This window comes from Anabas testudineus, chromosome 19 (genome assembly GCF_900324465.2).
Source record: "Anabas testudineus chromosome 19, fAnaTes1.2, whole genome shotgun sequence".
Lineage (NCBI taxonomy): Eukaryota > Metazoa > Chordata > Actinopteri > Anabantiformes > Anabantidae > Anabas > Anabas testudineus.
Window position 1 is genome coordinate 5,604,388 of NC_046628.1, and position 26,910 is coordinate 5,631,297.

Genomic DNA, 26,910 nt, shown 5'->3' on the forward strand with positions numbered 1-26,910 from the left:
ACTCAGTGTCACAATGATCAATGGGTGATATTTGTGTCGAGGAAAACAGGCGTGGGAAATTGATCATCTTGACCGCACACACACACACACACACACACACACACACACACACACACACACACACACACACACACGGGAGTCTCTGTAAAGGGATTGTTCCAAGTAATGAATAGATAATAAATTCCTGTTATTACATCGGTGTGTGTGTGTGTGTGTGTCTTTGTGTGTGTGTGTGTGTGTGACATGTACAGAGCATTTAGTGATTTAATTAACTCGAGCTCGTACTAATTGAGTGAGGGCGCCTCAGTTGATAATAATTAACTGCAGGGTTCATTCACTTCTTTCACTAAGCCTGTTACAGGCCATGTGGTGTGTGTGAAACAGATAGAAACTCCTGGACAGAATCACAGACGTGTTTGTGGTTTTACAAGCGTGCAGACGTTATCTGTGATGACTTTTATGGCCCAACCAACCTTTGCTCTTCTCCTTTCTCTCTCTCTCTCTCTCTCTCCCTGCTTTATTTTTCTGAGGTTGACGTGTTGTGCGTCTGCGTTTGCCACCTGCCCATCATGTGGAGCGCATCGTTTGCCTTTGGACTTAGGTTCTCCAGGATTTGTGCACTCCCTCGATCATACATCACTTCAGATCACATGTTCATGTGTATGTTTCCTTAACGTTTATCTTTAACCCACCACTGAAATCAATCTGATGCCAAGTGTTTGCTGGCTCCAAGATGTATACTACATATTAGTAGAAAACAAAAGAAGAAGACACTGTGTGTTCAGCAGAGGAAATGATTAAACATGTATGCACCTTTCCTGTTGATCTATATAGAATTTTACATGTTTTTACATGTTTTTCATGTAAATACAATTAATAAAAATGTAATTATATCACATGTAAGGGAGGTATTAAGCCTTGGAGAGGTATGTTGTAGGTCCTGATTGACAGGTGCATCCATAACCACAGTCACTGCCTGTCACACTTCAGGTCCCCATAATCACACAGTAGGTCCAGATTAATGTTCATCACCTTGTTATGAGAGATTAGATCCGTTTGTTTTATCCTAACATTTCAGAGATCTCCAGCTATTTTCTCTTTTGTGAAACACAGAACTCATCAGAATCTGATGAATGTTACGTTTAAAGTCTTTACACGACCAGCTACAATCTGCGTGCTGCATCTTTACCTGTGCTCCAAGCCTGTATTTCACTCAGACCTTGACACATCAACAGTGAGAAGGTTATATGACCTGCTTCTGTGTCTTTAAAGGTTGTATATTAACAACTTCATGTGAAAAGGACAGGCGAGCGGCCACTTAGAGGAACACAGGACGTGTGAATCTGGGAAGTAAATGACGCAGAGGAGACTGGCGTACTGTGTTGTGATTTACGTGGAATAGACTTTTCAGTGGTCCTTACTCATAGATCAGACAAAATTACATTTCTGGAGTGTACGGCAAATGATTAAGAGGAAGTTCTTGGCGTGTATGGTAACTATTTAGATACCCTGGACTCTGGAGCGGGGACAGTGAATTAAAAACAACTGACTGACTCTGTCAGACCATGGACTCTCTTTAACAGCTCAAATATACAAATACTTCAGAGGTGAAGATGGGCCAGAGTGGCTGGTGGATGTGTTTGTGTGCCTTGGGGATCTTTGCTGCTCCGTGTCGGTGCATCAAACCATGTCCGAATGGGATTACAATGAATGTGATCCTGCTGCAGGATGAGGAGTCTCCATGGAGCCTGAATTTTGTGCAAGGAGAAATACTGAAGGCTATAGACACTGATGCAGCCATTAATGTTGCACAAGGTAATAAAACATATACATCTGGTATGTATATGTATATGTATGTTTCTTGTCTCATAGTTTTGACTTCTTGCCTTCTGACTTATGTAGTTTAAAGTACACTCTTCGCCACTAAATTAAAGGCTACTGGACCTGTTGTAACATAACTTAAGCAAGAAAACAAGTTATGACTTATAACTGATAAGATATAATGTAGTTAGTGTGATAAATAAATAGATCGAGGGTTATTAATGTGCTCACTGGTAGTTGATTAATACATAATCCTCCCTTCATGATAGATGTTGAAACAACATTTTAAGCTTTAAGAAGAATGTATTGCAGAACTCTTGCATTAGACTGCATCAGTTTTACTTTCACCTTATAAACTGACAACTGGGTGCAGCTAAAAAGCAGGTTTCATTTCTAACAAGGGGCCTCTCCATGAATGGGAATTTACTGAATTAGTTGGTTTTTGACTGACTTCCTAATTTATCAAGATGATTTGTATTAAAAGAAATGAGTCTTAAATATGTGTTTAATGGCTAAAATGTTATTTTACATGAAAAAGCTCAGCTTAGCTTATACTTGGACAAATTGATATTTTCAAACAGTATATTTTATTTTTAATTGTGCAAAAGAAATTGCTGTTACAGCTGATTTGGAAATCACAGCAATCATAAACAACAAAGCTGGCTGATGGTTCAGTCAGAGCTGTTTGTACATCACCTGCATTTTGATATTTTAGCACCAGGACCAGCTTCCACACCAGGGGCGGGTTACTGAACAGGCCTATCAAGCTAAAGCCCAGGGGCCCAGGAGATCGGGGAGCCCTGGAAACTCAAAATAATGAAAAATAGATGCATAAAGAGATGAAAAAAAAAAAAAAAGAAATATATATGCAATACAAATAAAAAGATTTTTATAATCCACACAGTGGGAAAATACTACACAGTGGACGTGCAAGTAGAGTTGTCTCATCCATTCTTTACTCTTTTGCTTGTATATTTTTGATCTCTACCAACTACAACAAAGGCGTGAACTTCAATCTCACAGCCAAATATGGCGGATTCAGCACGACCCCTTATCAACATAAAGGCTGCCCGAGCAGCACGTGTGAGGGAGTGGACGAGCTAAAAAGCCTGATGGTGAGTCTCTACAGGTTTACACCCTGCTAAAGAAGATGTGAACACAAACGTGAAACTCAGGCTCCATTGTTCCCTCTGTCAGGAAACAGGCAACCTGGGATGTGCTGTGCTTGGGCCCACCTGCACCTACGCTTCTTTCCAGATTGTTGAGTGAGTAGTAACTGAGGAACCTAACTTACATCCACAATGGAGCAAATTAAGTTGAAAATCATCATGAAGTCTGCTCCTTCATTCATTCCAGGAACATTAGATGCTCCTGTAGTGGACATATCTATCTTTCATCCCCTTTCCCTTTTTCTTTCTCTCTCTCACGTCAGTGCGGAGCAAGGTCTGAAGCTCAGGACGCCCATTCTCTCAGCGGGGAGCTTTGGTCTCTCCTGTGACTACACACTCAACCTGCAGCGGCTCCTGCCCCCGGCACGCAAGATCTCTGACTTTTTCATCCACTTCTGGAAAGACGACAACAAGTTCAAACCTGACTGGAAGACGGCCTACGTTTACAAGAAACAGACCAACACTGAGGATTGCTTTTGGTGAGTCCAGCAGGATTTGGGTGGACTGGAAGGAGAAAAAAGGCCTCTTACTGGAAAACACACACCTCAGCTCCAGCTGATCTGTGCTGGTGCTGGCAATTACATTCCTCAGCAGTCAGGTCATCACACTTAACCCCTGCATTGTGCTTTTCACATTATGGCACCATCTTGTGGTCAGATCTTAAAACAAATGACAAAACTTTCCTTGATTCAAAAGTGTGTTTGTAATGTATTTGATTTAATAACTGGTGCAAATAAAGAAATACAAGTCAATAAAATAAGAAATCCAATCAAAGCACTAAATGTGCATCTAATGGGATCATGTTGATCTGTTTGATACTGCTATGCTGTGGGGGCCAGAAGCCTGATGATTCCTGTTGCTGCTCTGCTTTTCTTTGACAGGTATATCAATGCACTCGACGTGGACCCCGGCAACTTTTCCCAAATAATCACCAGAAGGGTCCTGCGCAAACCAGAGGAACTTAGAAATGTACTTAAATCCCACAAAAACAGGACAAGCAACTGTGAGTCTTTATTTTTTAATTAGTAAAACACTAGGTTTAGTTTGCGTTGAACAGGTAAACTTATTGTTGTTGGTGTATGTTGATGTTTTTGTGCGTTTTGCAGTGTTCATCATGTGTGGATCACCAATGGATGTATTAGAGATGAAAAATGGCTCCGTAGAGGCAGACAGCAGTGATATTCTCTTCGTCCTTATTGACCTTTACAAGTCAGTGCTTGATCATTTATTCCAGCTACTTCTACTTTGTCATACATTTTCCTTAATGCATTTAGATCTAGCAGCTTCAGCCTCACACCTACTACAGTGAGTGGTGATCCTGGACACACAGCACTTTTACGAGCGCCTCTTCTTCCTTCTCCACACAGTGATAAATATTACACCAACACAACATCGCTTCCATTCATGCAGAACGTCTTGGTGGTGACAATGCCCAACACCAGGAAGTACAACATCAGCACAGACCTGAGAGACAACAACACGGTGAGAAATACTGATGTAAAAAACAAAAGGGATGATCTTCTTACACATTACAAATAAACAAATACTCGCACTTCCATCAGTGGAAATGGAAACATCAGCTGGTTTGTCTCCCTCTCTTTCTGCAGATGAACGACTACATGGCTGCGTATCACGATGCAGTGATGCTGGTGGGCCGGGTGATGCGAGACATCATTAACAAATCTCAGTTGGAGATCGAGCAGATGGAGTTTGTCAACGTGCATTACTTCAGGAACACCTCCTTCGATGGTAAGGGAGGGGGGGAAGAGTTAGTTAGGGGGAAATAAGCTGCCAGCGTAGCACAGTATCTACTTCTATAAACCTTTTGAGACTTATAGATTGAAGTGATCATTGTGAGTGAACATCTTGATGGTGGCATGTAGCCTTTATGCTCACAGAGCTACTATCATAACTGTACTATGTTAAGACTGAACACATAGAAAACACATCCCCCATATGTTTGTGAATAAAGATGTTTCTATGATTCTGCTCAGGAATTGCTGGAAACTACAAACTGGACAAGCATGGAGACAGAGATGTGAATCTTTCAATCATTTACACGACTACTGACAACAAGGTACTTTGTTGCTCTTTTTTTTTTTGCCATTTAGCAGTGAATTTACAGTGAAACCCTCCTGTGCTGAATCCTGTGCTGTTTCACTGTTTTGAACTTTAATGTGGGACTTTGTCTCGTACAATCCTCAGTACAAAATGTTGTTCACATTCGACACGGAGCACTGTCGAACCACCGTGGTTGACGCAGACCCTTCCTTCATCTGGGGAAAAAGGTTACCTGATTTCAAACCACATAAGGGTACAGCTAAACACACACACACACACACACACACACACACACACACACTTGTACAAAACTCACTGAAAAATTGTTTATTTATTTTGTTCATTTTGTCTTCTCACCATCAGGCCTGGCAGTTACCGACATCATTGTCAGTGTGTTGGGGGTCACGGTGGTTGTGGTGGCCACCATTGCCTTCATATTCTACAGGTGAGTTGTAGTTCTGCTGCACGCACGGATGAGTTGTAGCAGACTGATCTTGAACTGTAGCTGCTCTGAAATATCACAGTAAAATGTGTTATAAATGAGGAACATTTAATGACTTCTAATGTGGGGTGGACTCATCTGGTTTGGTTTTTCATTTATCCCATGTAGACAAAACAGGAGAGGCCGTCTGCTCAGGAAGCGCTGGTCCCACATAGCCTGTGATCTCATCACACTACTGGAGAACAGTGAACTGAACGTGATTTCTCTTCAGGTAAAATGAGGTGGAAACCTCTTTTTTATAACCTTCACCACGTTTCCTCTGCAAGCTGCTGCCGTTTATCTCAGCCTGGTTAAAATGTCCATCTGCCTCCATCAGATTGAGGATGAGAGGAGTAATAACATGAGCATCAAGATCCGCTGCGCGCTCTACGATAAGAAGGTATTTTCAGCATCAGTTTGCAAAATCGATCTGCACGCTCAGGCACTGAACCTGTGGATGTAACGTGTGGTTGGTGGTGCCCTGATACTTTCAGATTGTGATCCTGAAGGAGCTGAAACATTCAGATGGGAACTTTAGTGAGACCCAGAGGATAGAACTTAATGCGGTAACACACACACACACACACACACACACACTGCTGGTAGCCGTACCACTGCTCCTTTTTCATTTTACTCTCCCATCTTTTCTCTGCAGCTCCTGCACATCGACTATTACAACCTCACAAAGTTTTATGGCACAGTGAAGTTCGATCAGCGTGTGTTTGGAGTGTTTGAGTATGGGGAGCGGGGGTCACTCAGGGTACGTATGGCACACGCACACATCCAGGGCACGTTCAGTGATGATCACTGACTGCGTTAGACACGAACCACTCACACACGCTCACACTCTGTGCCTGTCTTCTTCCAGTATGTACTGAATGACAAGATTTCGTACCCAGAGGAAACGTTCATGGACTGGGAGTTCAAGATCTCGGTCATGTACGACATTGCTAAGGTGAGACAGAAACTCCTGACTTTGCCATTGAGCAACACAGGTAACACCGTATTGTATTTGCTTTGCTGGATTAACTCAAAGAGTTACAGTTGCTCCAGTTCCTCCCAGCTGCCAGTAGAGAGCAGTAAAACAAAACTCCCCAGTGACTTCCTGGCTTTTTGATTTAGTGTTCATCTCCTCATTACCTCCTCCACAAGTCTCACGTTAGATCACTCTGCACAGGGCATGTCCTACCTCCATGCCAGTGACATTCAGGTGCACGGTCGCCTCAAGTCCACCAACTGTGTGGTGGATAATCGCATGGTGGTGAAGATCACAGACTTTGGCTGCAACACCTTTCTCAGCCCCGACCGAGGTGAATTCACAGTCACACTGTGTTCACTGTTTAAGTCTTTCCTCCTTTTCCTGACTTCCTCCTTTCTCCATCTGCTCTTCAACCCCCCTCCTCTTAGACCTGTGGACTGCTCCGGAGCATCTGAGGAAACAGGGCACCTCTCAGAAAGGAGACGTCTACAGCTTTGCCATCATTGCTCAGGAGATAGTTCTCAGAAAATGCACCTTCTACACTGAGCGCTGCTCCGACCAAGCAGGTGTAATGCAGTTTCACAAGCTCTGTCCAAAATCAATCTAATAATGTTTAACCCTCAAGCACTGAATCAGTGTAGAAGACTCAGTTCCTTTCATTTGATGTGTTTCCTATCAGAAAAGCTGTCCAGGGTCATCAAGTCCTACTTCAGGCCTGATCTAAACTTTGAGACGGCTTCAGAGAACGAAGCAGAGGTAAGTCATTCCTGTGAGTGGGGACTTCATCGAACCCCCTGTGTGTTGTCTTTATAGTGTATGTCCTTTGTCACTAGGTGTACATGCTGATTAAAAGCTGTTGGGATGAGGATCCGGAAAAAAGACCTGACTTTAAGAAAGTAGAAAACTTTCTGGGGAAAATCATCAGGTAATCGCTGTCTCTTCACATTATTGGGCTCTTGCTGCCGTCCAAGTGTTCATGTTCAGCTTATGGAACTCTAAAGTTGTTTTTCTTGTTCTTCAGTAAAATCCATAACCAGGAAAATGAGAGCTACATGGACAACATGATCAGACGGCTACAGATGTATTCAAGAAACCTGGAACACCTGGTGGAGGAGAGAACGGCCCTGTACAAAGCTGAGAGGGACCGAGCAGACCGACTCAATTTCATGCTGCTTCCTGGGTTTGCAGCTTCTAATATATATATATACATATATTTACAGTGTGTTAGATGGCCATGTGGCAATATAAAGTAGTTCAAATTGTTATAATAACAGAATTATTAACATTAACCAGTGAAGTGAATCCCAATTAGCACATACTGCAGCAGGATGATGGTTGGTGATATCAGGGAGAGGGCCCTCGATCTCGCAGGACTGTGGGCCTTTAATTAAAAGAAAGCACAGGGGGGATCATCCCATCTCATCTGTCTGTGTGCGTGTCTCTGTGCAGCCCGGTGGTGAGAAGCCTGAAGGAGACCGGGGTGGTGGAGCCGGAGCTGTACGAGGAGGTGACAATATATTTCAGTGACATAGTTGGCTTCACCACTCTGTGCCAGTACAGCACACCAATGGAGGTCGTGGACATGCTCAATGACATCTACGGGGGCTTTGACAGCATCGTTGACCACCACGATGTTTACAAGGTATTGATAGTTGTGGCACGGACAAATAGGCTGATGGAGGGATCAGATCGGAGATGACAGAGCTCCTTCCATCTCCCCTCAGGTGGAGACCATAGGTGACGCCTACATGGTGGCCTCCGGGCTGCCAAAGCGTAATGGGAACAGGCATGCAGTGGATATCTGCCGTATGGCGCTGGACATCTTGGCGTTTATGGGCACCTTCCAGCTCCGACACCTGCCTGGTATCCCTCTGTGGATACGCATTGGCGTTCACTCAGGTAGACAGCACTAAGCTGCTTGTATGTTATCGACCAATTAGAAAATGTTATTTGTTGCATTCATTCCCCAAACCCCCCCGCAAATTTTGTAACCAGATGAAGAAAATACAGTGAGTATTGTGTGTGTGTGTGTGTGTCCAGGTCCCTGTGCAGCAGGTGTTGTGGGGATAAAGATGCCCAGATATTGTTTATTTGGAGACACAGTCAACATAGCCTCTCGTATGGAGTCCACAGGCCACCGTGAGCAGAGAAATAAACACACACATGCATGGAGACATCAAACTGATTTCCACTGACATTTGTGAAGCTAAATTCTATGATGCAGCCGACAGACATTAGCACTGCACTGAGTACTGTATTATTTTAATGCAATTAAGCGCATCTACCAATCAACCTAATCCAATAAATGTGCCACAGTCATGCTTCTTGTTTTATCTTATCCTATCCTCCATATCCTCCAGCCCTGCGGATCCACGTCAGTCAGCCTACTATAGATATCCTGCAGAGGACAGACTGCAGGTTTGAGTACGAGATCAGAGGAGAAACAAGTCTGAAGGTAAAGATGGAGCTCTTCATTACATGTGTTACTTAGTCAAATGAATAGATCTCAAATAAATGCAGAGAGCACTGCAGTGTTCATCTATAAGTGTGTGTGTATTTGGCTTCTCCAAGGACAAAGGAACAGAGACAACCTACTGGTTGACAGGTGAAGTTGGTGAAGACTACAACCTCCCAACTCCACCCACGACGTAAGCAAACGAGGCACCAATATCATATGTTGTAAAGAAAGCTTCAGACCAGTCGCCTGACTCTCTGTTCCTGCTTTGCCAGAGAGAACTTTCATCGGCTTCAGCAGGACCTCGCTAACATGATCCTGTCGTGTCTGGAGCGCCGCTGTCGCGGGTCTGTCCGCAGGAAGAAGCTGATCCCCTGTCAGAAGACGCAGGACGAGGACAAGGACCAGGAGTCAGAGGTGGAGTCTGAGAGCGACCATCCTGAGTATCTGCATCTGGCCACTGTGGACAACACGCTCAGCACCTTCCTGTAGGACAAACGTGACTGGATCTTACTGCATTAGTCAGTTGGAGTGCAAAAGAAACCAGCAGATGGAGGCAGAAAGGATTCATGTAATGTATAATGCAACATGCAGGCGTTGAATAATCTAAAATAAACGTGTGTACTAAACATGCTTTTATGTAAGACCTGAGTCTCAGTAAAAAAAAAGACGTCCTCTTATTGGAGTGTTGCATAAGATAGATTAGGATATTTGCTTTTATTTGGACAAATTAATCCGATCACATTATCAAACTCCTCATCAGTGCAGCAGCAGGCAGAGACGTGAAGATAACAGAGTCAAGCATAGATGTGACCTGCTTGTTAAGAACTCATCTGTTCCAGGAGCAGAGCAGATCCCTGTAAACGACCTCTGTCCTGAAAAAGAATCACTGCAAGTTTTGTTACTTCCCAGAAAGCAGCAGATAACCACGTACAACAACACTGTGACTGTGTTATGACAGTAATGTCTACCTCCCAAAAACGAGACACTCAGATCTCTATTTTAAACCAAAGGCCAAGGTTTGTTTATTTTGAGGACTGTGACATTCATTTATATAAATGTTCAGGTCCTGATGAAATGCAGATCGGTGAAATCATAACGCAGCATTTTCTTCGGCCTACACAGGTTTATCTGAGGCATGAGTACAATTCATGTGTCACATTGTTTTATCTATACAGAGTACAGAGAGGCTGTACAGCAGAGAAAGAAACCCCAGCATAGGATAAAAATGTCTCACGTGCTGTTGCAAAGAGGACTGCTATGTACTTTGACACATGAAATGCTAAGTAGAAACACACTGTACTAAACAGCAGAACTCATTCAACAGTGTAGAAATGAATGAATGTAGTGGACGTAACAGGGGTTTGATTTAAAAGGAAAACCCTAACCTCTGCTGTTGGGCTAACATCTGTTCAACAGCATTTATGTGAACCAAGACTTCAGTAAACCTGATACATATATTTCTATATACAGTTAAGATCATCAGGTTAGTGAAATGTAAAAGTAATTATTCAAGTAGAAAAACAAAAAAAAAAAAAAAAAACCAAAAGCAATCCACCCACAGATGACACCATCCCTCTCCTCCCTTCACTATAAAAAAATGTCAAATTGTTCCTGTGTAACATTTTAAAAGAAACCTCAAAAATAAATTAGAAAACAAACATTAAAAAAAAAAAAAAAAACAACAAATCAGAATAAAAATGAAAAAACAAAACACAGAGCTGTGTGAACCAGCTTCACCCTCTACGCTCGGTACGTGCACTCTGTTCATCTCTACTTACACCAGTACGATTCAGAGCAAATGGAAGAATGTTACACACATGTCAAACACCTTGACTCTCAGTGAAGCCACAAACTACCCATTATTTCACTAAAATATATATAACAGCCATTTAAAATGACATATAATAACACCTATGATCATTTTGACATGTCAGTGTTTTGACGCTTGAACTCAAGGCACCGAATGATCAAAAAAAAAAAAAAAAAAAAAAAAAAAAAAAAAAAAGCTGAATTAACAAAACAATGTTTGTGTCTTATCCTTTCTGCTAATTTCACCTGTATGACTGTAATAAGTTCATTTTAATAAGTGAATAACTGTAACTTTTGTAACATTTACTGTACTTTGATAAGTACAGATTTCATGGACCTCCTTCTGGAGGTCCATGAAATCTGTTTGTATTTATCGTAAATGGACAAGACACTTCATCTTACAAGCACATATAATATGCCTATTTTTAATTGAGTGATCAAAGTGTTATTAAACATTTTGCCAACTATTATCCTAATTCTTGATTGTCTCGCACTGTAACTAACTGCTTATTGCAAATCAGAGTCAGAAACAATCACTGTGGTGATAGTAGACCTCTGCAAGCAGAGCCAAACTAATTTAGACCAAGATACATTACAAGGACCAAATTATCCTATAATTGATATTTTTCTTATTGTCAACTAATTTCATAAAAAGACTAAAAGATAACTATGGCCCTATTCTATGAGATGTGTTTTAATCTGTGTCTCAGAATGTTTTACTTTATGTAAAAAGAGGAGTAATGTAAGCTAAAAACAATGAAGATCAGCTGAGTGTATCTGAACATTAATGAAAACGTCGCTCCTGTCCCATTTCATTCATCATTATGTCACAGGATGCTGGAAAACAGTTAACTAATTTAGCTTATATGCTAATCTTTCTTTTTAATGTTTTTACTGTTATGGTTGTTCGACTATTATCACTGTGGATTAATTAGTGTAGTTATTTAAGCCTCCACAAAAAAGGAGTCGAGGTCCCGTCCCGGTTCCATGTTGCCTTCTGTTCTCCTGGGTATTTCTTATGTTTTTTGATGAGCAACGATTTAACTTTTTTTCTTGCGTAACTTTTTTTTATTACGGACTAATAAAAATTGAAAACTTTATTTTTAAGATTAAAGTTCAGTTCTTTAACCCTTTTTTCAACAACTACACCTCCACAGTTTTACAATACAATAACTGTGCTGTCAAACTCTAATAGGAGGTACATTTGCTGAATGACAACTCAAAACAAATTCATTACACACATTATACAAGATTGTTGTTGTGCCACAAATTAGAGTGGGGAAATCAAATTTGTTCTGAAATCCCACTATTATCAAAGCCTCCTGTGTCTTACACCTGCACGGCTGCAGGTCTGCAGAGAGTTGATAATGTCAGTGCTCATTTTAACAAACACTGATGACACTGCGACTATGACTATTACAGAATGATGCACCTCACTCTCCTGTTCCACCCTCTCCTCCCCCTGAGTTTGATTTCCTCCCTCCACGCTTCTCTGTCTCTCTCTGTAATGTCACCAAAGTCGGCTCTGGATCCCGGCCCGGGACATCAGACTGAAAAGACACTGCTGCTGCTGAGCATGCACGGGCAGGAGGTGACACAGGCGCACCAGCACGCAACAGGGTGCTGATTCAGGTGAAAAATGTACAAATGCCTTTCTTAGGTGGCCAGTTAATAGTGTGCAACACTCGCATACATACATATTTTCACTTAACATAATTTCAGAACAGTTTTTTTAATGATCAACTTGTCTTTTAAGTTGATAAACCTGCATTAGCAAAGACCACGTGCCACCAGAGCACAGGACTAATGTTTGCTGACAATGGGCCCCTGTACACCTGTATGTAATATTGCAATAAAGAAATCTGCCATTTCCAGCTATGATAATCCTGATGCCCTCGTCTATCTCAAACAGCTGCATCCATCACTGTGATGAAAGCACAGTGTGAATTATTGATCTTGAGTAACTGATGAAAGCCTCTAAGCCAGCTGTGTTAACATTAGACAGTTTTACTAAAGCTCTTTCAGACAGCTTTAATGTGGATCTTTGGTTAGAATTTACTAAGCTTCACTGACGCCCTTGACAATTTACACGATTGTTTTTACTAAAATATTTTGCTGGCGATTTGATGATACAGCAGAGACAAACTGTGAGGTTTAGACGCTTTGTCCCTAAAACAATGCTACAGATCGGTTTAGATGATTGTCCATTGATGTGACAAACAAATTCATCATGTACAGAATGTCATTACTACAAAGAAAAAAAAAACAACACTAACAAAAAAACAAAACAAAACAAAAAACAAATTCTTGTATTTTCTACACCCGGGACCCGTGGATCTGGAAAAGCTGTGAAAAGAAAGAAACAGACTTTAATAAGTACAGATCTTTTCCTATATTTTCCATCTATTAATCATTTTCCACAATCTAAGCTGTTGATGATAGTGATGGGGATGAAAATGGTAACAGAATGAGAGCAAAGTAACTAGTGTCATGCATAATACACACTCATATCTTGATCACTTACTCTGAGTCTTTCAATGTGTGTCCCCTTTGACATTTACTTTTACTATTTATTTATTTTTTTTTACGTTTAAATGTTTATTTTGTGGTGGGTGTAACTGTGTATGATTCTACATCCAGACTCTAAGAATACACAAACTGGGAAGGACATCTAACAATACTGCTGCACTGAAAGGTCGGGGATATTTCATGTCACAGCACTGGTAATGAGACCCTGTAGAGACACAGCACTCAATCAATATCTTTGTGGCTCCATCGGGTCACTGTTGGACCAGACTGAGCTTTGTGTATTCATACAGATACACAAACATCACAAGGAGGTAGTAACTACATTAAACACACGAGCACAGACTAATGTTTGCTGACAATGAGGTTCTGTGTGTAGATATTCAGATGGAAAAAAAACTAACAAACAAACAAAATACAGCTGTTTCTAGCTACAACAGCACATCTTCACCGTATTTTTGATCAATGTGACACTATTAAATTAGCTTCTCTTTCAAAAACAATTACATTTTGAAGTGACCTCAAACTTTTTAAAGCTATACTTTTTTTTTCCAAATCACAGCCTCACAAAACATCAATGTCACGTTAAATAATTTTGCATTTGCCACTGTTTCACAAACAGAAAGTTAATGTGTGATGTATTATGTTGATGCAACAATGGTTTGTATCAAATCAAATCAAAATTAACTGATTGTGGGCTGTGTAAATTGAAACTGAATCAGGAAGCGTTTTCATCATCTACTGGGTTCTACTCAATGCAGTTTAGTGAAACACCCCAGATCTCTGCAGACATTACACACATACACTAACTAACTCTACCCACACATCTACCACACAGTTCCTCACCCATTCCCGCCTCTCTTTGGAACAAAGAAACATGACTCCCTCATTCTCTAAGCCACTCATTTGGTGTGGTATCTCTCCCTCCCTCTTCCTCTTCCTCCTCATCCTTCGCTGCTTCCTCCTCCTGCATCTCCGCCAGCTTCATTCAGCATGAAGGACGGAGGGGAAAACACAAAAGAAAAAAAACAAAACAAAACAAGACACAAAACAACAAAAATAATGAACACGCTGATGAGCGTCAGTGAGTGAATAGTGAGAAGCTGAGAAGTAAATACAGAGACAGATATATAACTATATATCCATATAAAAGAGAGAGATCGAGAAAGAGAAAAGACGGTTAGAGGACAGCAAAGAAAGGGAAAATCAATAACAGAACAATAGCAGGAGACAGAGGGAGAGCTGTGTGAACGATGGAGTGAATGCATTTGTGAATGACATTTTGAGGCGAGTGACATTTGGAGCTTTCAGTGGAGAGCACAGGATCAAAGCACATTCAGCATCCGCTTCAATGAGAGGACATATCCCGTTCTCTTTCACACGTACCACAACAAAAACACAATCAAAAGAGGAAAGGACCTCACACGGACACAGAGTTGCAGCTCAAGCATTTAGATTCTTATAAAATTGTGTGTATGTTTGCGAGGAAAACTGTTATACCTTCGTTTTGTGGCTCTGCTCTGTACCCAACCCAGACCCAGGAGTGTGCAGCTCTTTAGATACCACACACAGAAACTCAGCCTGGTCTTCTGTTCCATAGCTGTATGAGGAGCCAATGTTCACCATCTAGAAAAAGAGAGACACAGATACGGAGAGATCCACAGAGGAGAGGGGGGACAGAAAGAGAGTCGGTGTCAGGAAGAATTAAAGAATACGGCAGGGAAAACTGAGACAGCAAGAGAAAAAGAGAGCCAAGATCCCACACTGAAGCCAGGACAGATTCTTGTGCTCATGCATGGTGGGGGTGGGGTGGGGAGGACTGGACAGCCTGTTGTTACACACTCAGTGGTGGACTCAACAAGAAGCATCTTTTACTTGTGGGTGCAGCAATACAGTCAGCCAGCTTCTGCAGGAAACAGTGTGCAAGTCAGAGCTGTGCAGCATGCAGCAAGCTTGGTGCCAAAGCAGTGGGCCAGGGAGGTCTAAACGTGATTTCTAGGACACAGTGTGGGTAGGCTGACCTATTACCACGCCACTAGGCTCTAAGTGTCACTCGTAAAGTGACAGTAGTAAAGAGGCTATACCTTTATCTTCAAAGATAATGTTGTTAACACTTTTTTCCTTTTACTGACATAACAGTGACATATTTTTAGTATTTACAATGTGAGCAATATACAGTACTGCACGGTAATTAATAGCATTCAGGTAATGTCGTACTGACCTGTCGCTTCAGCTAAATTATAATGTAAGCAAAAACATCCAAATAAAGGCCGTGAAAGCATGCATATAGTAAATAAGTCAGAGAATGGTTCTCCAACACCTTCAGGTTTTGAAATTATAAATACAAGAGACAACCTTTTTTAAAAAAAACAGTAAAAGCAACAAAATGGTGTGACTATTCGAAGGCCAAACCCTTAGGCTACAACTGTGCTCTGCCATTAAATAATATCGACCCTGTCTGGCAGGATGCAGCTCCTGCAGTGGCAGGTCATCTTTATGTATTTGGAGGTGTAACGGACAAAATTAGACCTAGTGGGTCTACCGGCTCACTAAATTAAAGTGCTCCTTCAGGTTGATACATTGAGATCTATACTATTTCCTAAGCTCTTATTGGGATTGCAGATAGCAGGGCTCAGATCAGTGACAGGGGGTCAGGCCAAGGGTCAAGATTGAAGGGTCAGCAGCAGCGTGAGTCCAACCCACAGTCCAGAGCAGTCCGGTGCGGGGCTTTCTGCAGGAGCGCACGCTGACCTGCTCAAACTTCCAGCCGTCCGACATTGTGGAGACCATCTGGGTCAGCTCCTCCTCCTGGCACTGCAACACTCGGTAGACATGCTTGGGGGGCACCTGCTGGGGAAAGGGAGTAAAGGAGGGGTGAAGACACAGCAGATACATGAAAAGAAAGGTCATCTTTAGAGAGAGAGAGACAGAGAGAGGAAAACCAATGATTGGGTGCTAATCAATAACATAACAAGTAGAAATAATAAACTAAGAATCTATCTAATCAAAAACTAAATCATAAATGTGCTTATATGTTGCAGTTTGATATCATACTGCATAACTCATAACCAGTGGTTCATATCATGACATTGTGTGTAGGACAGCAATCAAAAAACACAAAGTAAAGTTACCCGCATGTCTATTTTCAACATTTTGCACAATATTTAACCTGAGGCAAATGATAGCATAAAGAGCCGTACAATGTGGAATGCAATGTAAGAGAAGTGGGTGTATGTTTGAGAAGGCAGAGGGATTATGTAAGAGTGAGAGCAACCATCCTGAGAAAAGAAGAGAAAGGAGAGCAAAGCCTGATGTACAGCACTACTGAAGCACAGAGGGGAGAAACCGCTAAAGGAGAATATGACTCAAAGGCTCTGCACCGTAATGTAATGCTATTTTAATACAGTACATACTGTATTACAACTAATCAATGACAGGCATGTCATTTATTAATAATAATACAATCATGTACTGTAAATACAATATACCTGCATTTGGCAGTCTCATTTATAGTGAGTGTAGTGACTAAGGAGATTAACATCGGTTAGAACAGAGTGAGACAGCAAACGTCTCCATCACAAAAACACTCTGACAAGTTCTGTGTATACCTGCGTGGCTTTGGAGTCCCTCTCGACGATCCTCTCCTTGATCAGTTTGATCAGTGGTGTGATATTGTAAAACTCAGCCTCTTCCAAGACACCTTGTAAAAGAAAAACATCTTAGCTGCTTAGTGGGCCCTGCAGCACAGTAACCACTCAGTTAGATTTACTACTCTGTCAGATGAAGTGTCCATATGTGTTCTAATTTCAAACTGGATATTATTAAAATATATTCAACACTCTCTGGTCACTTTCCTAGGTAGACCTATACAATCTAACACAATTAAATAAAGGTGATTATACTAATAAACATTAGAAACTAACGTGTATCCTTCTCTTTTCAACTATTCCACAATCAACCATATGTACTATTAACAAACTAGAAACTAAAGGAGAGATTAATTCATGTTATGAAGTATAGAAGCTCAGAGACAAATAAAACCAACACATGCAGCTAGGATTATCTGAGTAGAGTCACAACATATGAGACCTTCCTCAGCAAGCTCCTTGTTGTAAACCAGTTTGCCGTGCCGCAAGTAGTTGAGGATGGGGCCGAAGTAGGTTGGATCTCTGTCAATCACATAAGCTCCGGTCTCATCCTGTTACAGAGACAGACACACACACACACACACACACACACACAAAATAACACAATGTCAGTAACAGTGTTATCACATTATTTATTTACATTTTGCTTTAAGCTTATTTAAGTATGTTTTTATTTATCTTAATAAAAATTTGGTTTGGGCATGAAGTTATTATAAGCAGTAATTTTTCAACTTAATACAGTTCTCATGATAACTTCATGCTCAAATATGGGTTGGGCTACTAGTGTTTTCCTGCCTCGATTATTTTTAGAACCAAAAGCACGCTATCTGGAGAAAAGAAAACATCCTGGCTGGCTATTTTCAATTTAGGTATGCACTGCTGGCTGCCCAGAGATGTCTTCAAAATAAAAGTTCTCTGTTGAGTAGAGATTTTGTTGGTGGTATAATGACAGGATGCAGCTGACACAGAAGAGAAATAGTGTATGTTTAGAATGAACAAATCAAAAAAAAGGGATGGTGTTTAAAAAGGCAACGTCACCACCAGCAGTCAAGTTGAAAAGTAGCTTTTTCCCCTAATTCTTCAACCTTCCTGCCTGCAATGTGTCGCTGCCGCTGCCTCTTCTGAAACTGAACAATAAAGCTACTGACACTCAGTTGCTTTGTTGCTAATGATGTGTAGACAGCTTGCTTCTCTCCCACCTCCACTTCTGCCAAGCATGCCTGGGTGTTATGTCATAACTACTGTCTTACAACATACACACACATCCTCTCCCAGCCCTTCCCTGCGATGACTGCTTGAAGCGGAGCTAGCTTTTAGAGCTTAACTCACAAAAGGCCCACAACTGGAGAAATACACAAAATATGTGCAACAAAACCTAAAGGGGGTTTAAGCAGAGAGGAAAAAGAGGACTGTTGGGAATTGTATGGAAGAGGATGTTAAAGAACATTGGTCGCATCTGCTGATTATGTGTTATTAACACATGGTTCAATGGGCTTTAGAGAGGGATGCATACAGAGCAGGCAGGCAGTGTGTTGTATTATTAGATAGACAGAAAAACTTACTGACAACCCTAACCCTTAAAACAAAAAAGGCTGGTGTATTTTGAACACTGACTCCTTTTGCACTGTTTTCAAGTATTTGGGTGAAACATGACATACTTTGTTTATGCAAATTCTAGTTTGTTTATTTAGAACAGCAGTGTTATTACCTTCTACCCTCAATCTGACATACAGGTACTTTACAGATGCCCCACTGAAATAACTGTAATCTAATTACAGCCTGTTATACTTAAGTTTGTCAGTCACTTCTTCCTCCTCACCTGCTAGTAGATCTGAAGATAGAGGGAAAAGCCAAAAGGGCAACCTGTGCTCGGACACTATCATCAATATGCTTAGTTGTTGTCTACATAGTTCCATTGGTGACGGCGGAAGTTGTTTACTGGGGCAAATCCACCAAGTGCAGGCCCCAGGACTTTATGTGATTGGGGTGCCTGCACTTGCTCCTTCTAAGTTTTAGCTTAAGCTCTTTTTAGACAGAGATGGCACATGTTTGACAAACAGCAAACAATGTGTTTGAGATGAGACTTTAGAGTAGAAACAGTGAGACTCCCAAAGCTCGCTCAATTAGGCAGAGGTAACTACAGTAGGAGTAAGACTGGGCTCAGGTTATGCATAATAACTATGCTTCACATCCCTTCTATCCCAAACTCTTCAGACACACGTCCCATTTTTTACAGACTGGAGGTGGAACCACTTGGCCTTAAAGAGGGTCAACAACAACAACAAGAACAACAACAACAACAACCTTGACACTTCATTTTCCCTTCCACAATGCAAATTCTTCTTGTCAGTAAAACAATATAATTTCTCTATTTTTAAATAGTTAAAACTGTAACCCATAATTACCACAGACCAGTAGAAGACTGACACAACTGGGAGTGTAGGACTGTTCTGTTGGCAACAAGAAGAATTTTCTGAATAATAAATGGAGACAGATCAGCTGTGGCGAACCCTGAAGAAAGCAGCCGAGAGAAGAAGAGTTGACAGTCTAATTTGTATGAGGACAATCATCACTTTCTCCCTGACACTCACCTCTTCGCGTCTAATCCATTTTTGCTAGCGTGATAAGAGCCTCTGATCAGGTGTACCCAGTGAGACATGACTTAAATGCAATGAACAAGGACAAAACGGACAAAATCTGAGTCCTGTAGTGTGGCACTGTGGCTTGAGGATGAGGATGGATTAACGGAGACAAAGACAAACAGGAAAGCAGAAGAGAGCCAAAGAGACACCTGGAGATCGACAGAGGGTAAACATGGCAGGAGGGCAAATATAACAAAGAAGCTCATATCAGAAATGAAGAGCAGACACACTAATATACAAAGGAGCATAGAGGGACACTGCCATGGAGACAGAGGATGAAGACACATGGGGTTTGTGTGTGTGTGTGCGTGTTCAACAAAAAGAGACTCAAAGAGAGAACAGACAGGATGAAATGCAAAGATCAAGAGGCAGCTTGTATGGACATAGCACAAAATCACAGTGATTAGAGTGTGGAAGGGCTGTGACTGCAGTATGGAGCATAGACAAATGGACACACACACACACACACACACACACACACACACACACACACACACACACACACACACACACACACACACACACACACACACACACACACACACACACACACACACACACACACACACACACACAGGCTAAATGAGTGGAGCTACAGTAGAGGAGAGGCCGACGCCTCATCAACGTGACTTGACTTGACAATGTGGGCATGACAACACCGGAGGGAGAGCTTCCTCAATGTGTCAGAGGACTGGCTTCTTTAACACGCACACACAGAATTAGTAGTTATTCATTGTGATACACACATTTGCAGCTGCAGGACATGAACTTTAAACTCTGTTAGATGCAATTAATAACCATTGTTGTGTAGACAGTGTGGCTACAAGTTTCAACATACACACAGTTTCACATCTTAATTTCGAAACTGACCAATACAACAACACAGAAAATGCAATTTGTCTCCTCATCTTGGGAAAATCTCCTTAAACCTGGCCTCGGATTTCTCAACATTTACAAAGCCAACCCCATACACTATTGCAGTATTGTGTACTGCTTTTTGGCAATTCGACAGTTTACTGTAGCTATATGCTGTATGACTACAACATAATTCACAACTAAGTCAATGAAGATGTTCTGACCTGTTGGTAGTTCACTGTTTAAGGCTTTTTTTTTTTTTTTATAATCAGTGTGTGGCTGCGATGTGCTTTAAAGATAAAATATCTAGTTGTTTAGAGGAGAGGGAAACTAGTCAGAGAGTTAATGGTTTACAGAATATTTGTTCTGGGAAATGGACTGCAACTCCACAACATGTCCCTGTAGAGGTAAGCACTTCCCACGGGCTGCAACCAATAGCCAAACAAAAGCCCTGTTCACTTCTCAGAACACACACACACACACACACTCACATTCAGCTGCTTGCTTTAGCATGTGTGAACACCAGAATTGGAAAAACATAAATATTTTATATTCTGTATCATCCTATTATCTTTTTAATGTTGCTTCATTTGGCCACTGTATTCTGACTTCAGTATCGGCTGCAGCTTTGAACGTCTGTTGGTTAACTAGAAGATAACGTATCATTTAACAAGCAGATTTAAGAGCAACTAGGGCAGATTTTCCATTTTATGGTTAATTCAATATGACACCTATTTACAAATTTCATTCTTTCAATACTTGTCGATCAATCTAAGCCTTTCTTAGTCTTGCTATTCTTGTATAGCTTATATTAGGGGTTTAACAGTTCTGAAACTGAGACAGAAACTGCGACACAAGCGCCCACAACCCCACCCATCAACACCCTCTACTGTATTGCAGACATCTCAATTCTCTCACAGGAGTCTCTTCACATTAATAGCACCTTCCTGACTCCTGCAAATTTGATACAATATCCCAGACCTATCACTTAGTACCCTCTCTTTTCATTAAGAAAGTAATGTGTCCAAAGTGACATCAGCTTTCTGTCAGCAGCAGATCTGATGTGCTGTGTTCAGGCAGGGTAGAGTGCAGGTCATCCATGTTGCTAAAGCCCTGCCAACCAAAAACTAAACAAAAATTGAGGTATCAATTGAACTGAGATCATTGCAGCTCTGTCTTACAGCACAGCAAATCTGAATCCAAATTCAAATTCTCTGAATCCCTTAATTTCCCATATTGAATCTGTTTTAGCAGTTTTTCTAACAATAGATATCACCCAGAGTTTAACAATATTGTTTTTTTCTAATAACTTTAATAACCAAACTGGTCATTTTAATGATGGTTTTAGGGACTAGTAATCAAACACAATTTTCGCCGCATTTGATTCCCACTGGGGTCTGTGCTGCTACAAGAGATCCAGTTAAGTAAAACAACAATAATAAAAAAGATTATTTCTACTTTTATTAAATGGTTGCATGCCATATATATATATATATATATATATATATATATATATATATATATATATATATATATATATATATATATATATATATATATATATATATATATATATATATATATACATATATACACACACACTGTGTGTGTGTGTGTGATGCTGATTACTTACTGCTCAGTCTTAGTGAAAATGTGAATAAACACATTCATAATTGGCCTGCCCATGTAATTCTCATCTAAAATGGATTTAGGAGTTGTGAGAAAACTTTGGAGGAGTGCGAGTTCTATTTAGAGATCGGCCCATTTTGTCTTCTCCAGCACCACAGATGGTCTGGCTGAACCAACGATTTCTCTGCGTTAGTGACATTTTTGATGAAGGAGGCATCACGGCAGCTCTGCACAGATAAACACATTAGATCTGATGTGTTTCCGCTCCCTGCTGGGTCACTGAAACAGCTTTGGAGGGACAACTTCACACATCTTCATTTTGACCTTTCCTTAATGAAACTTTCTTTAGTTCTTCATTAGAATTAATGGGAGTTTTCCAGATCACATTTCCACAACGACAACAGAGTATATGAGTATATAATTTTTCTCCCTCACTGGAACATTGCCAGTTATTGACATAATTGAGTAAGTATGATGAAAGAAAACAGCCACACAATAAAGGAAACAACTGAGAACTGCTGATTTTTTTCATATTTTTTTTCCCTGAGAACAGTGAGTTCACCCCTGGAGTCTAACAGAGCAACGAGGTCCAATCAAACTGTAAAAAACTAGACCACTCACAGTCTCATGTCACATTCACACATATGCTAACCACCTTGTAAGGCATCAAGAGGTGTAGAATAGAACAACAGGAAATTTGTACTGGTAACCTGAGTCTCAGCAGTTCAAACCTCCCATGCATGGTATTCAATACAAATCAGTGACACAAAAACAACCAGCATACCTGTTCAGCTCATATCGTCTAGGTGTCAAAGCAGAAACTTAGCTTCGTAATGGAATTGGCCTGTGACATCATGAAGCCAGCTTGGGTTGTATTAACAGCAGAGAGTCATTGGTTTGGTTTTATGAGGGGGTAGGGCAGCTGAGGTGCCAGTAATCTTATTAAAAAGAGTAACACACAGCCAGACAGTGTGTGTGTGAGTGTGTTTGAAAATAGCCAAGAACCCTTAAGCGGAGACAACGCCAATGGATTAGATGGGGACTCCTGCTTGGATAAAATCCGCTTCTCTCTTGAGTGAGAGAAGAAAACACCAAGGCTGAATTACTCTGCTGTGAGATTCAACTCCTGAATGCTCTGTTTACTAAACAAATACAGCAACGGCTGGTTTCACTCTGGCATCCGCTTGGTAACACAATCCACTGACACAATGAACACCCTCAACGACAATTCATACTTTTACAGACAAAATTTCCTGGCAGGATTTTGTTGTTTCTCTAACAGCACAAAAAAACTCAAACATGGGGTTCATCAGTGATCCGCCCAGTCTCAGGTACAACTGCCGTTGTGTTTTAGTTCATTGGCAACATAAACAAAACCAACCCTCCCTTCCCTCAAGGTCAACATAGGTCATAAAGGTGCACTGGTTTTCTGTGACTTTAATACAGGTTATCTTTATTGCAGATGAGGAAGACCAACTCGTCTATAAAACACTAACCTGAACTGAGTTTCTGGTAATCTCACATACTTGGACAATTGTTATGTCCTGTAACCAGCATCTGTAGTGCTGTGATGTCTGTAGTCCACAGTAGAATATATCCTGCTTAAATGTTTTGCTCACCAAGATCCTTAATCTTTTTTCCACTGCCACAAGTTTGTCCTTGTGACAGTGGTGAGGGAGCATTAACTTACGTACCGACATCTTCTCTGGTAGCGAACTTGTATCTATAAAATAGTTCTATGGTGTGCCATCTTTTAAAATGAATCTATTAAAAACAGCGCAGAGGATGTTTTTACGATGATGGCAGATAATAATAATAATAAAAAAAAATTCAATGTCTCTCCGTCTCTTGAGATTCATGATTTGGGAGTGAAAATTAAATAATAAAAAGGCGCTGAAGAGAAAGGACAAACATGCAGTAAGCAGTCACAGTGAGTCAGCTGCTGACAGCGAAGATGAGGAGGAGACAGGATGACTATAAGAGATGTACAGAAAGTGGGGATGAAAGAACGAAAGAAGAAATGAGGGTGTGTGTGTGTGTGTGATAAATTCAGTGTGTGACTTTGTGGTTTCAGGCTGTGCTCAGGGACCTCCAGTTAGGTTACGGCTGAAGGTCACATGGGAATATTTGTTGCGCCTTGTGGTGCAGCAGGGAAATGATCAAACTATCAAACCTGCTGTCAAACAAAAACATCCTGACTTTAACCCTGCTCCCCTGCTGTTGTTGCAAATTTTCTGCAAACCACGAGCATGTGACACTGAATGAAAATCACTCTGCAGTAAAGCTAAACTCAAGGCTGATTAGTGTTTGATGATATGATCATGTTTGCTGTAAGATTACATGCATTCTGCTGTCTTAATATGCCTGAGTAACATAATTTGCTGTATGAGTAACGTGGTAAATAAATAAGCACCCTGCTGTACAGAAGTAATGGATTTTTATATAATTTTAACAAAAATGTGACCAAGCAGCATTAAATTTCTTGGATTACTCAAAACAAACATTCTAGCTTGGTTATTTTAACCATACCTCAGCTTTACAAAAGCAGCATCTATCGCTTCTTTCAACATGAGTCAATATACTGATCCATTTATTGATAACAGCCTCGTTTTTCCCAAGAAAACAAACCAAAACCATATATAATTAGTTTACCGTTATAATAGGAAAGCTATAAAATGGCTCATATTTCAGCAGCTCATACAGTAAGTAACCCCTAATTGGAAATAGATACACAACGGATTCGTAATAAACAGAAACACGAACTAAGAAGGCAACCAACAAGCTAGAACAGCAAGAAAAAGCAGATATTACATTTACGTTTTTTTTTTTTCAAGTTCAGTCAGGGGCCTTTATTAAATGTCATTACCATCTCTCTTCTCTCATGTCCTGCTACTTCTTCATGCTACACTATATTATCTCTCGAAGCAGAATGTACAATGGCGAAAACATATTTCCCTGCTACAGTATTAAATTATATACTTGATTAGACATTCTATCCATATTGTCCCATCCTGCGGCTAATTATGTTTCACTACAAGCACTGACATATGAGGTTTTCATCTGACAGCAACTAAATGTCACCTTACAGTAGAAGCCAGGCTGCAAGGAGGACCTTCCTCCTCTCACACATATCAAAGCCCGCAGCACAATACAAAGCTGCGTCATTTATTGGTCTTGCCAGCCCTTACACTGTGCTCAGTCTACATGTGACCAGGAGACATATAATACACGTCTCTCTCTCTCTCCCCCCCCCCCATAAGATGCCAGCTGAACAGCAGCTACTGAGTGTGAGGCTCCCTGCAGAAGAGGAGGCACGTGTTCATCCATCTGACTCGTGCTACACTCAACACTACAAAATGACACTGAGACGCACACACAAAGAAAAAAATGAAAGCATGAGAGAGATGATGATGATGATGATAATTAGACGACTCCGTGCTTGCTTGGTGTGTATGTCTGGGGCAGAGAAGAGTTTTAAGAATAGGCTGATGCACAGATAACATCGTAGTACAGTCTGTGTCTAGGATGCATCCTGCAAAGACCTGCACACATATCACACAATCCTTCAAATCCACATCTCATTCAAATGTAGAGAAACACATTAAACTAAGCTACAGTGGGACATTTGAGAGGGATGACACAAATGTCTACCTGACTAAACTATACCCACGTGTGAAGGTATCAACATGCTGAAACAGGTGAACATAACACAGAGACCTGGGGACTGATTGTGATCCACATTGACTATAAGTCACTACAGGAATGTTAAACTCACACAGCGTTTTTTCCCCCATTAGCATTGTCGCCATACTAAAATGTCCTCTTCAAATGACGCTAATAAAACCTCCCTACCGACCTAAATGTAGGCAGATTGAGTCACTGAACAGCTAATGTCACAACAAAACGTGAAATGCCTGCGGGAATGTTTGCGCATTACCAAAGTCAATAATGTAGAAGAAGGGCGATGTTAGCTTATCACCAACTAGCTCAGACACATGCTAAAGCCCTTTTTTACAAGTTACCCCTTGGTGAAGACATGTCCATGTCCTGGACTCACCGTGTCCGAGTGCAGGTCCTGCTGCTGGCACAGCCGGTACAGGAACGAAGTTTGCTCCTTCAGGAGGGTCTGCCGCGTCGTGAGGAACACCGTGCCGCCAACGTTCAGCCGGACCCACTTCCCATTGTTGCCCCCTGTGGGGTTGATGACCGAGCCGTTACCGATGCTCTGCGCCGCCGTCCCTCCTGGTTCGGAGGCTGTGGCGGACGTCGCGCTCTCTCCCGCCTCGCCGTCCTTGTTGTTGTTGTTGTTGTTGTTGTTGTTGCTGTTGTGGTGGTGGTGGTGGTGGCAGCCGCGGTGCGACGACAGCGCGGCGACGTCCGTCGGTTCCCGCTGGTCGTCCGCTGTCGTTGCCATTTGGAAAAAAAGCCGCTGGAGACAAAGTAAAGACGGCCGAGTGCCTCCGTGTGTCTCCCCGTAGTGCTGCTGCCGCTGCTGCTGCGTCTCCCTCCCCGTCGAGGACCGAGCGCGCTCCGCCCCCATCCCGCAAGAACCGCCACCGAGCAGCGACCGGAAACCAGACATAGTACATCCGACTACTTTCAAAATAAAAGCTCCATTCAATATGATTTGCAGAGTAAAACGTGGGCTTATATAAACAAACACAATACTTTTAAAACTGCAATTATGCATGAAAACTATTTAGCCACGTCTTCTTTAATGCTCTGGCATTTTTAAGTCGTGTGTGTAGTGTTTGTTTGACAGTATTGTTGAAAACTTTTAGCTGGACTGGGACTCCATGAGCCTAAAGTGGTGGGAAGTTGTTAAACATTTTC

General features: G+C 41.4%; 2 protein-coding genes across 7 annotated transcripts; one reads left to right on the forward strand and one right to left on the reverse strand.

Annotated features, from left to right (window-relative positions):
- The first annotated feature begins 1,613 nt into the window (after window positions 1-1,613).
- LOC113156455 (heat-stable enterotoxin receptor-like) lies at window positions 1,614-9,458 on the forward strand. Its single transcript, XM_026351614.1, has 27 exons — window positions 1,614-1,815; window positions 2,824-2,936; window positions 3,019-3,086; window positions 3,254-3,469; window positions 3,872-3,993; window positions 4,097-4,199; window positions 4,358-4,472; window positions 4,598-4,739; window positions 4,985-5,067; window positions 5,196-5,304; window positions 5,415-5,496; window positions 5,662-5,764; window positions 5,870-5,932; window positions 6,027-6,098; window positions 6,188-6,292; window positions 6,401-6,487; window positions 6,710-6,842; window positions 6,940-7,077; window positions 7,191-7,267; window positions 7,345-7,436; window positions 7,533-7,691; window positions 7,961-8,153; window positions 8,236-8,410; window positions 8,552-8,650; window positions 8,872-8,966; window positions 9,083-9,159; window positions 9,242-9,458. The coding sequence occupies exons 1-27, from the start codon at window positions 1,614-1,616 to the stop codon at window positions 9,456-9,458; spliced, it is 3,240 nt and encodes a 1,079-aa protein (XP_026207399.1).
- A 504-nt stretch (window positions 9,459-9,962) lies between these two features.
- Window positions 9,963-26,583, reverse strand: LOC113156463 (BTB/POZ domain-containing protein KCTD5-like). 6 transcript variants are annotated; one of them, XR_003298304.1, is made up of 8 exons: window positions 26,135-26,491; window positions 17,394-17,502; window positions 16,913-17,004; window positions 16,008-16,154; window positions 14,805-14,930; window positions 14,151-14,286; window positions 11,164-13,124; window positions 9,963-11,115 (listed from the first exon to the last, which is right to left on the reverse strand). XR_003298304.1 is itself a non-coding variant. In XM_026351627.1 (7 exons), exons 1-6 carry the CDS (start codon window positions 26,489-26,491, stop codon window positions 14,191-14,193), a joined length of 876 nt encoding a protein of 291 aa, XP_026207412.1. In that variant the 5' UTR covers window positions 26,492-26,583; the 3' UTR covers window positions 9,963-13,124; window positions 14,151-14,190. The 6 variants fall into 6 exon arrangements, 5 of the variants coding, with proteins under 5 accessions (XP_026207412.1, XP_026207410.1, XP_026207411.1 ...); XM_026351627.1 differs by having other exon boundaries at window positions 9,963-13,124; window positions 16,056-16,151; window positions 26,135-26,583; XM_026351625.1 differs by having other exon boundaries at window positions 9,963-13,124; window positions 16,008-16,151; window positions 26,135-26,583.
- Between the last annotated feature and the right edge of the window lie 327 nt (window positions 26,584-26,910).

Bases quoted from the DNA above. Each gene is read 5' to 3' on its own strand.
- LOC113156455 (XM_026351614.1), top strand. From the start codon at position 1,614: ATGGGCCAGAGTGGCTGGTGGATGTGTTTGTGTGCCTTGGGGATCTTT. The intron at 6,293-6,400 runs GTACGTATGGCA...GTCTTCTTCCAG, and splicing joins GGGAGCGGGGGTCACTCAGG to TATGTACTGAATGACAAGAT. The intron at 8,154-8,235 runs GTATTGATAGTT...ATCTCCCCTCAG, and splicing joins ACCACCACGATGTTTACAAG to GTGGAGACCATAGGTGACGC.
- LOC113156463 (XM_026351624.1), bottom strand. From the start codon at position 26,491: ATGGCAACGACAGCGGACGACCAGCGGGAACCGACGGACGTCGCCGCG. The intron at 17,503-26,134 runs GTGAGTCCAGGA...TCTCTGTAACAG, and splicing joins AGGACCTGCACTCGGACACG to GATGAGACCGGAGCTTATGT. The intron at 14,287-14,804 runs GTATAACAGTTT...TGCTGAATGAAG, and splicing joins AGCAGAGCCACAAAACGAAG to CTGGCGGAGATGCAGGAGGA.